Genomic DNA, 12,805 nt, shown 5'->3' on the forward strand with positions numbered 1-12,805 from the left:
AAGCAAAACAGAAAAACCAACCAACCAACCAACCAACCAAAAAAAACCCAAAAAGCAAGCCAAAAAAACAAAAAACAAAAAACCCAACCAAAACAAACCAAAAAATCCCCCCAAACAAAACAAAAACCCCAACCAAAACAAAACAAAAAACAACAAAAAAAACCCCCAACTTCTCCAAAACCCCCCAAAACCAACCAACCAACCAAAAAACCCCCCAAAACACCCAAAAAACGCCCCAAAAATCTAAAACAAACCCCCAAAACAAACAGAAAACCCCACCAAAAAATAAAAATAAGGGTGTTTCTTTGCCTACAGAACTCTTTGGCTCAAAACCTCCCCCAAAATATGGATTGTGGCGGCTCAAACGGAGTCACAGACTGATCCAGGCACCAGCAGAGTTTATTTCAGCAGCCGCAGAGAAGCTCGGGGCAGGTCCCAGGGCAGGGGAAGGAAGGAAGGAAGGAAGGACACAATTCCCTGGGAGGTTTCTGGGGACACGCAAAGCACGGCGCGGGATCATTCCTGAAGGATGATGGTGGCATCAATTCCTCTTTGACACTTGGTAGATTTGCTGCTGGCACTCCTGGGGCTTCCCATGGCAGGATCCGCCGCTGCAGCTGGATCCGGTGTTCCCATGGCAGCCGGATCCGCTGTTCCCACAGCAGCTGGATCCACCACTGCTGCCCTGGCAGCTGGATCCAGTGCTCCTGTGGCAGCCGGATCCGGAGCTTCCCTGGCAGCTGGATCCAGCGTTTCCGCGACATCCAGATCCGCCGCCGCTCCCGTGACAACTGGATCCGCTGCTCCTGTGGCAGCCGGACCCGCCGCCGCTCCCGTGGCACCCGGAGCTGCTCCCGTGGCACCCGGAGCCACCACCGCCGTGGCAGGAGGACCGTTCCTGCTGGTGGCACTGGTCCCTGTCCTGGCGGGAGCACATGGTTGGAGACCTGCCGGGAAAAACTCATCCGTGAGTGAAGGTGACGACCAGGGACATGGGAAGTGTCCGAGGTGGTGTTGGGTGGGACTTGGAGAACGCTGGGATGGGGTTGGAGACTTGGAGAACCCTGGGATGGGGTGGTGGGGACCTGGAGAACCTTAGGATGGGGTTGAAGACTTGGAGAACCCCAGGATGGGGTTTGGGACTTGGAGAATGCTGGGATGAGATTGGGGACTCAGAGAACCCTGGAATGGGGTTGGGGACTTGGAGAACACTGGAATGGGGTTGGGGACTTGGAGAACCCTGGGATGGGTTTGGAGAACCCTGGGATGGGGCTGGGGACTTGAAGAACCCTGGGATGGGGTTGAGGACTTGGAGAACCCTGGGATGGGTTTGGAGACTTGGAGAACCCTGGGATGGGGTTGAAGATGTGTCCCTAAAACCAGAGAGATGATTTTGAGGCCCCTTCTCAGCCAACCCTCTCCACGATCCCGCGGTTCCACGATCCCGAGCCGAGCTCTGGAGCAGGAGAAGAGTCACCACCTGCCCCGGTGCCTCTTTGAGCTTTTTCTCTTTGCACATCAGAGAGAAGTTAAAAGAGAGGAGCTGGACGGACTCCAGACACGCAGAGCCCTCACCCACCCGAGCCAGGAATTTTTTCACCTTTTTCCCTTTTTGGCAGAAGGACTGAGAGGGAGACAGAACGGGGAAAAGAAAGGCCTGGGGCGCTCAGGGCTGGGGGAGAAGCTGGAAAACATCAAAAATCCCCAAAAATCTGATGGATTTGGACTCACCTGGGTCGGAAGGAGCTCGAGAGGAGAGGCCGAGGAGCGGAGACGCTGAGGAGAAACGAGGAGCTGGGGCTTTTATAGCCCAGCTCGAGCTTCTCCTCCGGAAACCTGCTGGGGCCCCACTGGAGGGACCTGATTGCTCAGCACCCCGAGCACCCGGCTAATTGGGAGTTTTTGTGCTGCTGCTGCTTTGACTCACGGAGCAGATCGATATCCTCCACATCGCTCTCTCGTTAGTCCATCAAAAATGTTAATTGCCCACCACGCCTGGCCCCAGGTCACCTTTGGGATGGTTTTTGTCACCTCTGATGGTGACGTTTTCCTGTTCTTTGTGCCCCAAAAACCCGACCCGAGGCGGGACAGGTGTGAGAAGGTGGGATTGTGGGGAACCCAGAAATAAAAGGGAACGCAAAAGGCCGCAGTGGTGGGTGGTAAAAATGAACATATTTGGACAGGCCGTAGTGCCAAAGAACCACCAAAAATCCTGAATAAAGCTAGCAGAGAAGCACTAAAAGCAGCGTTGGAATTGTTCCAGCCAGTCCTTTCGTTACCCAAAGGCTTTTACCCAAACTGAAGGAATTTTAAGCCCCAGGACGCAGAAAACATCCCGGTGGGAGCGGAACAGAACATCGGGATCTGCGTCCTTAACGCTCTGCTTTGGGGACAAAAGTGTCTTTCTGGAGCTCTGGGCCTGACCTCCTGCAGGACTTCAGAGGCCACCGTGATATTAAAAACAGCCTGAAATGAATTAAAACAAAACTCAGAATCCGGGAGGCTCCGGAGCTGAATCACCGGGATTGATAGATGAAGAAATCCCAACTCGGGAACATTTCACAAACATCGGGAGATTGGAAATCCTTGTGAAACTCATTATTCACGATTAATTACAGCCCTGATTCCTCTGATGGGGACAAACCTGTTCCATCGTTCGTGTCGGCGATGGAGACAAACACCTGAGCGGGGCCCAGGGCACCTGAGCCCACGGAGGGGACGGGGCTGTGCTGACCCCACAGCGAGTCCCCACATCCCCTACAAACCTCCTGCTCCTCGGAGGGGCATCCCTGGACCCACTGATGTGGGGAATGGGGTTTTTTGGGGGGGTAATTAGTTGGTTTTATGAAGGAATTGCCTTTGCAGGGGCTGGCAGAGGAGGATTTGGGAGATGCCAGCAGCTCTCAGGCGCCCAGCCCAAAAAAAGCCCTCCACCCTTTATTTTGCTTCTTTTCTTTATCCTGCAGGAGAAACCCCCAGCAGTGACCCCGGGAAGTGTCCTGTGAGTCACATCCCGAGCCAGGAGGGGCTGGAGGGGTCTCACCTGGCTCAGGTGAGGTGCCAGGAGCCCCCCGAGGATGCTGCACTGGGACTCACAGCACCTCCACATCCCCAAAATTCCTCCTGGAGGGATTCCTCTCCCAACCCCACCAGACCCTAACAGGAATTTGGGGCCTTTTCCACCCTGTCAGAGCCGTTCCCGAATCCTCTCCCTGCTTTTTTCCCAGGGCTTTTTTTTTTTTTTTTTAGGTTTTGTGGTGCAAACCCCAGCTGCACCCGTTACCTCGTGGTCCTGAGCAAACCCTCTGCTTTTCCCCTCTCTGACAAAACGGGGATTTTTTTTTTCTCTTACACATCTTTATTGACATTTATTACCACAAAAAACCACAAAAAACCAAAACAACAACAACAACAAAAAACCAAGACAAAAAACAAAACCCAAAAAACCCCACCCAAACAAAAAACCAAAAAAACAAAAAACCAACTACAAAAAGTACAAAAAAAAGAAAAAAGAAAAAAAAAGAAAAGAAAAGAAAAGAAAAGAAAAAAACCCCAAACAAAAACACCACACCAAAAAAAAGCCCAAACAACCAAAAAAGCCACAAAACCCCCCAAAAAACCCGCGATGAAAACTGTTATTTCACCAGCCAGGAAACTGCCTGGAGTGAGGATGAGGAGCCACCAGGTGGAACCAACCCGGAGCCTCCTTGTGAGGCCGCTGCACACCCGGATTTGGCCAACAGGAGGACCAGAAGCTGCTCAGACGGATGAAAAAGGAGAAAACCCTCAAAAAACCCAAAAAACCAAACCAACTCCCCCAAAAAACAACAACAAAAAACCACCCCCCCAAAAAAAACCCCCCACAAACCCAGAACAAAATAACACCCAAAACCCAAAACAAATCCGACCAAAAATCAAACAAACAAAACCACGGGTGCAAGCGGAGAAATTTTTTTATTGCCTCCACATCTGCCGTGAAATGAAGTGAAAAACATTTTAAATTCCACGGCGTCGGTGGGTCACAACTTGGGAGCGCGTTACAAGCGTGGGGACAGAGCAGAGATTGGTGACAACGCGGGGCAGGGACAAGGCGCGGCCAGAGGGGACAAATTTCCTTTGTGTCCCCTTCACTCCTCATGGCCTTTATTTGATTTTCCGAGCTGGCACTTGGCAGATCTGCTGCTGCTGAGGGCGAGGGATGGCCTTGGTCAGGGGCACGCAGCTCTGCTGGACGGGAGGGGGACAGGGACGGGGACACACCTGCACTGGCTGGGGACACACCTGCACTGGTTGGGGACAGGGACAGGTCTGCACTGGGATGGTCTGCACTGGTTGGGGACAGACCTGCACTGGTTGGGGACAGACCTGCACTGGGATGCTCTTCACTGGCTGGGGACAGCACTTCGCCTCTTGGGGACAGCACTTCACTTGCTGGGGACAGGTCTTCACTGGTTGAGGACAGCTCTTCACTTGTTGGGGACAGCTCTTCACTGGTTGGGGACAACTCTTTACTGGTTGGGGACAACTCTTTACTGGTTGGGGACAGCACTTAACTTGTTGGGGACAGCCCTTCACCGGTTGGGGACAGCTCTGCACCGGGATGCTCTGCACCACCTGGGGACAGCTCTGCACCGCTTGGGGACAGGGACAGCTCTGCACTGGCACACTCTGCACAACCCTCCCACAACACGACTCCCCACCCTGAACTCCGGACCCGTGACACCTCTCGGCGCACACGGACCCCCCGTAACCCTGACATCCCCCCGATGTCCCGTAGCTGTACGAGGGTCTCCTGACACACCCAGACCCCCCTCCATGACACCTCTCAGCGCACACGGACCCCCCGTAACCCTGACAGCCCCCCGATGTCCCGTAGCCATACGAGGGTCTCCTGACGCCACACCCGGCGCCGTGGCAGGAGGAAGAGGAGGCGGCGTGGCCGTGGCAGCGCTCGGAGCAGCGCGGCTGTCGGTAGCCGTAGTGCCGGTAATTGTGGCCACACATTCCCTGGGCGCCCTCGGAGCAGCCCGAGGAGCAGCAGTTGGTGTAGCCGTAGCGGAAAGGGGTTCTCCGGGTGTCCAGCCACGAGCCCGAAGGGTCGTACCACGTGGAGTTGAGGTTGAAGTAGGATTCTCTTCCCGAGGAGTAAATCATGTCGGGGCTGTTAAAGGGGGGAAAAAATAACCCCACCCCAAAATCTGGAGAAAGGGGTGGGTTAGTGTCAGTGTCTCCTCGGATTCCGTTTGATTTCCCATGAAATTCTGGGATTTATCCTGAGTTTTTACACATTTCTGAGTGAGTTTTTACACATTTCTAAGTATTACATGATTCTACTCAAGCCACACTCCTGATCCTGTTTTTTATCCTGAGTTTTTACACATTTCTGAGTATTACATGATTCTGTTCCAGCCACACACCTGATCCTGTTTTACATTACAACGACACAGACCCTGAGCTTCAGAAGGCTGAAAATGACTCCTCCATTTTTGGGATGTGTTTCTTTTTTTTTTTTTTTGTATTATTCTACACAGACCAATTTAATTGGTGAAAACAAAGGCGGTTCACCAATTTGATTGGTGAAAACAAAGGCAATTCACCAATTTAATTGGCGAAAACCTCTTTGATCACATTGGTCAGAGCAGAGGGACATCAAGAAGAAATCCCTCCCAGGAACAGGCACGAACAGCATGGTTATAAAAGTTATAAAATAGTTATAAAAACGCTTTTCTAGTTTACAGAAAATTCTCTGGGAAAAAGAACTTTAGAAAACCAGAACACCTCAGGCACAGAGCCAGGGCTACACCCAGCCACTATCCCAGTGGTATTTTGGAGGCCTTTCCCAAGGCCTCAGGTCAAACTTTTTGTGTTTTTTGTGGGAGTCGGCACCCGTCAGCAGAGAAAATCTGAAATTCCCAGTGCCCAGGGTTCTGAAATTCTCACGCCGCACCCAGAGGAAATTCCTGTGGCTGCCCAGATTGCACCCAAATCTCACCCAAACCCTCTTTCTGACCTCTCCTTTCCATTTCATCCCCTCTAATGACAAAACCAACTCCAAGGCACCACCACAGGTGTAAATCCCACCCCAGGGTCACCTCAAGAGATTCTCCTGTGGTCTGAAGGTCCCAAAATCCAGACTCTCACCCAAGAAGGGACCTGGCCGAGCCTCACCTGTTCTCCAGCGACGGCAGGAGCAGCCCAGGGGAGCAGAATGTGACAGGCCAAGGGGCCCGGGGCTTTTATAGAGCTCCGAGTGTTTCCCCTGGCCGTGAAACACGTGGCAGGAACGAGGATTAAATTATTTATTGCCAAAACATCTCCTTCGTTCGGAGGCCGTTCCCGGCGCCTGGCATGTTCTGCTTTGACTCACGGATTTCTGATAAGCATCTTTTAATTTTAATTATACCATCGGTCCCCAGCGGGGCACATAAAAGCCTGACACGGCTCAGGACACACTTTGGAGCTGTCAGACAGGTAATAAAGGACTTATTCACCCCGCTCAGAGGAGCAGGACACCGACGGGTGGCCTGTGAGTCAGGAGGGCTCTGACCCTCCTGTCCTGCCGCCCGTGAGGAGCGTTTCCAGGTGAAACACGAGCAGGTGACGGGGAAGGGCCAGCTCAGAGTCACCAAGAGCAGATTTGTCAGTTTGGGTGATGAAGGGAGGTTGGCTCTGGGCATGAGGAAGAGAGGGCGGGGAGGGCCTGAGTGATGTGGTTTTTCCAGGGAATTCTGGCCGCCTCATTCCTGGAAATATCCAGGCCTGGGATGGAGGAAGGTGTCCCTGCCTGGGGGAGCTGGAGTGAGGTGATCCCTCAGGTCCTTTCCATCACAAACCATTCCATGATTTCTGCACTCCAGACTTGCCCCTCATCCTCGATCCCAAGATGGACTTTTGGGGTCCCAACCCAAACCATTCTGTGGTTTCTGCACTCCAGATTTGCCCCTCATCTCATCCAAGATGGATTTTTGGGGTCCCAACACAAACCATTCCATGATTTCTGCACTCCAGACTTGCTCCTCACCTCATCCCCAAGATGTCTTTTTTTTTTTGGGTCCCTCCCAACCCAAACCCAATTCCATGATTTCTCCATTCCAGAGTTGCCCCTCATCTCATCTAAGATGGATTTTTGGGGTCACAACCCAAACCATTCCATAATTTCTCCATTCCAGACTTGCCCCTCACCTCAACCCCAAGACAGATTTTTGGGGTCACAACCCAAACCATTCCATGATTTCTGCATTCCAGATTTCCCCCTCACCTCATCCCAGATGGATTTTTGGGCTCCCTCCCAAGCCAAACCCAATTCCCTGGTGCTGAGTGTGATGATGGCGCTGCCCCAACCCCTGTGAGGTTTTTGGGGTTAAACTGGAGGAGCTTTGGGTTGGGTGGAGGGACCACGAGGGGTTAAAAAGGGGCTGATTCTGGTGCTGTTTAAACCTTCATAAAAACTCTGGATAACGGGATGGGCTTGGAAAATCCTCAGGTGGAACTGAACTGGGGTGAGGGACTGGAATTGCTGAAGGGACTGGGATGGGATAACTGGGATGGGATAACTGGGATGGGATAACTGGAATGGGGAACTGAGATGGGATAACTGGGATGGGATAATTGGGATGGGATAACTGGAATGGGGAACTGGGATGGGGAACTGGGATGGGATAAGTGGGATGGGACACAGGGATGGGTACAGGGATGCAGGGATGGTGAAAAGCAGCCTGGAGGATAACCTGGACCAAACCAGAGCTCTGAGGGCTGAGCTGGTGTGTGCTCTGAGGGCTCTGAGTCACTCTGCCAGGAACTGGGACAAGGCTGGGGTAAAAATCCCTAATAAATAGGACCCAATACCTTTCCTAAGGAAAATTTCACAGCTAAGTCCTTTTTTATTTGGCTCGGATTAGACACGGGAAAAACAAATTGTTGTGGTGAAGAAAACGAGGACGAATTTCCCTTTTTTTCCCTCCCTTCCCAGTTCTCCGTGGCGGTTCCTGCGAGGACACGCCTCACAGAAAGAAATCAAAGTATTTAAATTTTTTTTTTCCCAAAAAATTAATTTAATTTTTTTGTTTGTTTTATTTTATTTTATTTTATTTTATTTTATTTTATTTTATTTTATTTTATTTTATTTTATTTTATTTTATTTTATTTTTTTAATTTTATTTTTGTGGGAGGCTTTTCTGGCACAAAAGCGAGGAGAAGGAGCCGGTGACCCCGCAGGAGCTGAGAGGCATCTCCGGCATGCACAGCCACACCTCCCGCTCATTAACCTCATTAATATTTAAATGAGGATAATGCTCCCAGCCCGGGGATGAAGGCTCCTGCTTCTGCCGCGGCCACGGAACCCGAATCTGCCCCCGCGTGGGTAAATCACGGCGGGGAGGATTTTCCACGGCAGAAACCCTCCCGTGTGAACCCCGATTCCGATTTAAATATCTGATTTTCCCCGTTTTAATTGTCATTAAACGCCTCCTGGTTGTGATGTCGGTGATGCTCGTGGTGGGGCAAGAAGGAGAGGAGCCGAGGGTTTGCTGAATAATTTTTAATTTTATTCTTGAATGCGCGGGGAGGAGATAAAGCAGCAGGAGTCCGTGGGGCTCCTGCTCCATCACAGTGGTTCTTTTTTTTATTTTCCTGCAATTCCTGGAGCTGCTTTTAGAAAAGCTCGAAATCACAGCCCGGGAAATCCGCGGTTCTTCCATTTCCCCCTTGGGAATGGGGGAAACACCCGGTGATGCTCCGCGGGGGAAACCCCAAACCAGGCAGGGGGAGAACTCCGGGATTTGAAAGTGTTTAATAAAAATAAAAAATAAAAGTAAAAATAAAAAGATAAAAAAATAAAATAAAAATTAAATTGAAAATTAATATTAAATTAATATAAATTAAATTAATTTTAAATTAAATGAAAGTAAATGTAAATGAAAATACAATTAAATGTAAATGAAAATGCATTTAAATTTAAATTAAAATACAATTAAATTAAAATTAAATTACAGTTAAATTTAAAGTTAAAATAAATTAAAATAAAAATAAATAAATAAAAATTAAAATAAACTAAAAAATTAAAATTAAAATTAATTTAAATTTTAATTAACCCTTAAAGTGCCGGGGCCGGGGCCAAGCAGGGGGACGGAAGACCCCAAACCTGACGTGCAAAGAGCAGCAGGGCAGAGACCGGGAGCATCTTTTGGGGTCCCCGATCTCAATTCTTCACACACAGCGGCACCAGAGTGACCTGTTTGTGCTGCTGGTGGCCGGGCTGGGCTGGCCGGGGACAGCAGGGGACAGGTCTGGGACAGCTGGGGACAGGTCTGGGACAGCAGGGGACAGGTCGGGGACAGCAGGGCACAGCCCGGGCACAGCGATGCTGCAGCGGCCGGGGCTGCAGGACCACCGGAGGCTCCTCGTCGTTCTCTGGGATTTGCTCCACTCTCCGTCGGGGTTTTTTCCCTTGGGAATCCGGCTCCGGGCAGGGCGGGCGCGGGCGGTGCTGCTCCAGCGGCCGGCGGTGGATTTTGACGGGCGGGGGGCACACGGGGGGCACCGGGCTCACCTCCACCCGCCGCCGGGGTTTGCAGCTCTGCGGGGCCGGGCTCTGGCAGGAGCCCTCGGTGTCGTGGCTGAGGCTGCCCGGCTGCTGGCACGGCTCGGGAATGTCGCGACATTGTCCCGAGGAGGGGCCGGGCCATGTCCAGCCCTTGTGGTCGCAGCCTGGGGACAGCCCCTGGTGGCTGTCGCCTTTCTGCTGGGTCATCCTGAGGGGGCAGATGGAAGAAACGGGGAGTTCCTGAGGGTGGGAAAGGATTCTGGGATCAGTCAGGCCAAATTGGGGATGGATCAGCCCAGAGCACCGAGGGACACCTCCAGGAATTCCCTGGACACCTCCAGGGATGGGGATTCCAAACCTCCCCGGGCAGCCCCTGCCAGGCCCTGACCTCCCTTTCCATGGGGAAATTCCTCCTGATTCCATCCTTTCCATGAGGAAATTCCTCCTGATTCCACCCTTTCCATGGGGAAATTCCTCCTGATTCCACCCTTTCCATGAGGAAACTCCTCTTAATTCCATCCTTTCCATGGGGAAATTCCTCCTGATTCCATCCTTTCCATGGAGAAATTCCTCCTGATTCCAGCCTTTCCATGAGGAAATTCCGCCTGATTCTGCCCTGATTCCGCCCTGGCCCAGCTTCTCTCCTCCTGTCCCTTTTTCGGGAGAAATCCCAACCCTTCCTGGCTTTCCCCTCCTGTCAGGGGAATTGTGCAGAACCCCAAAATTCCCCCTGAGCCCCCTTTTCCCCAGGCTGAGCCCCCCAAATTCCCTCGGGAGCTGCTTCTCCCGTGACTCACAAACCCTTTGGAGGGTGACCAAGCCCTCGGGCATCAACAGCCTGGGAAAAAAAAAAAGAAAAACAAAACCACCGACACCTTTTTTTTTTTTTTCCTTTTTTTTGGCTGTTTCCGAGAGGAAAAAAAAATCCCTGAGGAACCTGAGAGAACCCAACTCACCCCACGAGCAGAAAACGGACGGGCCGGGCAGGGAATCGGAGTCCTGAGAGGACAGAGGCGGGAGCTGGAGGCTTTTATCCGTGGCCGGGCTCTCCAGGGAGTGAGGCACGTCCTGGGAATGAGCAGCTGAGCGCTGAGGCCGCTGCCCTGTGTGTGTGTGATTTGTTTCTGGCACTCTCCGCCGGGATTAATCAGCCGCAATTAGCACCCGGCTGCCCCGGCGCTGCACAGTGACCATTAATTAGTGGCCTTTAGTGGCCATTATCTCATTAGTCCTGGTCATGCTCCGGTGGGATCCAGGGATGCCGATACCTGGGATGCCGCGGCGCTGAGTGATCCGCCCCAAAGGAGGATCCGCGGCGGTGGGAGAATCCCGGAGAGACCCGGGAACACTTCCAGAGCCTGGGAACCCTTCCAGAGCCCTGAAACCCTTCTGGAGTCTTGGGAGCCCTTCCAGAGCCCTGGGAGTGTTTCCAGAGTCCTAGGAACCCTTCCAGAGCCTGGGAACCCTTCCGGAGCCCCAGGAACTGTTCCAGAGCCTGGGAACCCTTCTGGAGTCCGAGGAGTGTTTCCAGAGCCCGGGAGTCCTTCCAGAGCCCCGGGAAACCTTCCAGAACCCCAGGAGTCCTTCCAGAGCCTGGGAACCCTTCCGGAGCCCCAGGAATCCTTCCAGAGCCTCAGGAGCCCCTCCAGAGCTCCAGGAGCCCTTCCAGAACCCCGGGAGTCCTTCCAGAGCCCTGGGAGTGTTTCCAGAGTCCTAGGAACCCTTCCAGAGCCTGGGAACCCTTCTGGAGCCCCAGGAACCCTTTCAGAGCCTCAGGAGCCCCTCCAGAGCTCCAGGAACCCTTCCAGAGCTCCAGGAGCCCTTCCAGAGGAAGAGGAGGGTATCCAGGGCGGTCCCAGGACCCCCAGGAGCAGCAGGAGTTGCTCCTGTGGGTGACTGGGAATCAGGAATCCGGGATTCCAATGATTGGGGGTGGACAGGGGAGGCCGGGGATGGCAGGTTTGGATATTCATTCCTTGATTTAAGTGGATTAAATCCCTCCCAAGTGGTGAGGAGAAGCCTTTTATGTGTGGAAAGTTGGGAATGGGGATGGCAGAGGAGCGATGAGCTCAGGCAGGAACAATCCCGGGCTCTGCCAAGCCCTGCGTCCTCCTTCCTGGGGTTTGTCTTTTCATTCACACTTCTGTGGAAAAGGTTTTTTTGCATTTCTGTGGCCCAGACGATTTTTTTTTTTTAAGCACCAGGAAAATTCCTGTCCCAGAACCTCCGCTGGGGTTCCAGAGGCGTTCCCATGCGGAGATGCTCGGAGCTCTGCCCGCTGGAATTCGGGTTTGAATCACCGGGAAAAGCATCCGCAGAATTCGGGGGTGTGGTGGGGCTCTGCTGTGATTTATTACAGCCACAGGAGAAGGGGAGTTGCCTGGCAGGAAGATGAAAAAGTGGAAAGATGAAAAAGACCTCTGGATCTGTCAGGACCGAGCAGGATTTTGGGTTTAGAACTCCTTGACAGAGTCCCAGGTTTATGCTGGGTTTGGATTTTTTATTTCTAATTTTATTTTATTTTTTATTATTTATTTTATTTTTATTATTTTTATTTTTACTTTTACTTTTATTTTTACTTTTATTTTTACTTTTATTTTTTTAATTTCTATTTTTATTTTTATATTTCACGTTAGAGGAGTTTTGGAGCCTCTCCCCCTCCCCGAGGATTTCACAAATCCCCAAGTGTGGATGTTGAATTCCTGATCCCGTCTCTTTAAAATTTCCCACATTTTAATATAAAAACAGAACCCAGAGGAGAGGACACTCAGCATTTCTGGATCCTTCTGGCTGGACCCAAACCTGATCAGCCTGGGCTGGTGGGATCTGTCCCTGGTCTATTTAATCAATTTAAGATTGATTAAAATCTCCTCCAGAGCTCAGCAAATTCTCTGGAAAGATTCCCTTTTGGAAAAACAAAAAACCAAAGCCCAAACCTTCAGCTCTGGCTGTCGGAGCACGGAGATGTTTTGGTTACAGGATCTCAAACCAGCAAGAGAAATGGAATTAAATTGAATTAATTAAATGGAATTAAATGGAATTAAATGGAATTAAAGTCATGCTCCTCTTGCTGAGGTGACATTTTCCACCTCCAATCCCATTTCCCCCCCTCAGGTGAGTTCACCGGGAGCGCCGTCATCGTGGAATGACAAACATGCAAAATTAATTACATTAATCAATTAGGCGAACGCTAAACCGGGAGCCACTGCTCGAGGGATAAAGATAAATGAATAAACATCACCCAGGAGTCTGCAGGATCACAAC

At 51.4% G+C, this 12,805-nt stretch overlaps 2 protein-coding genes across 2 annotated transcripts; both read right to left on the reverse strand.

Annotated features, from left to right (window-relative positions):
* Window positions 1-541: 541 nt before the first annotated feature.
* On the reverse strand, window positions 542-937 carry LOC136372893 (loricrin-like). The gene has a single exon (XM_066337752.1). The coding sequence runs from the start codon at window positions 935-937 to the stop codon at window positions 542-544; it is 396 nt and encodes a 131-aa protein (XP_066193849.1).
* Window positions 938-4,143: 3,206 nt separating this feature from the next.
* Window positions 4,144-5,178, reverse strand: LOC136372911 (loricrin-like). Its single transcript, XM_066337765.1, has 2 exons — window positions 4,678-5,178; window positions 4,144-4,389 (listed from the first exon to the last, which is right to left on the reverse strand). The coding sequence occupies exons 1-2, from the start codon at window positions 5,152-5,154 to the stop codon at window positions 4,144-4,146; spliced, it is 723 nt and encodes a 240-aa protein (XP_066193862.1). The 5' UTR covers window positions 5,155-5,178.
* Between the last annotated feature and the right edge of the window lie 7,627 nt (window positions 5,179-12,805).

Source organism: Sylvia atricapilla, chromosome 30 (genome assembly GCF_009819655.1).
Source record: "Sylvia atricapilla isolate bSylAtr1 chromosome 30, bSylAtr1.pri, whole genome shotgun sequence".
NCBI classification, from domain to species: Eukaryota; Metazoa; Chordata; class Aves; order Passeriformes; family Sylviidae; genus Sylvia; species Sylvia atricapilla.

Coding starts and splice junctions, on each gene's coding strand:
- LOC136372893 (XM_066337752.1), bottom strand. CDS start 937: ATGTGCTCCCGCCAGGACAGGGACCAGTGCCACCAGCAGGAACGGTCC.
- LOC136372911 (XM_066337765.1), bottom strand. CDS start 5,154: ATGATTTACTCCTCGGGAAGAGAATCCTACTTCAACCTCAACTCCACG. Junction 4,390..4,677: donor GGGAGTCGTGTTGTGGGAGG/GTTGTGCAGAGT, acceptor TGCTGTCCCCAG/CCAGTGAAGAGCATCCCAGT.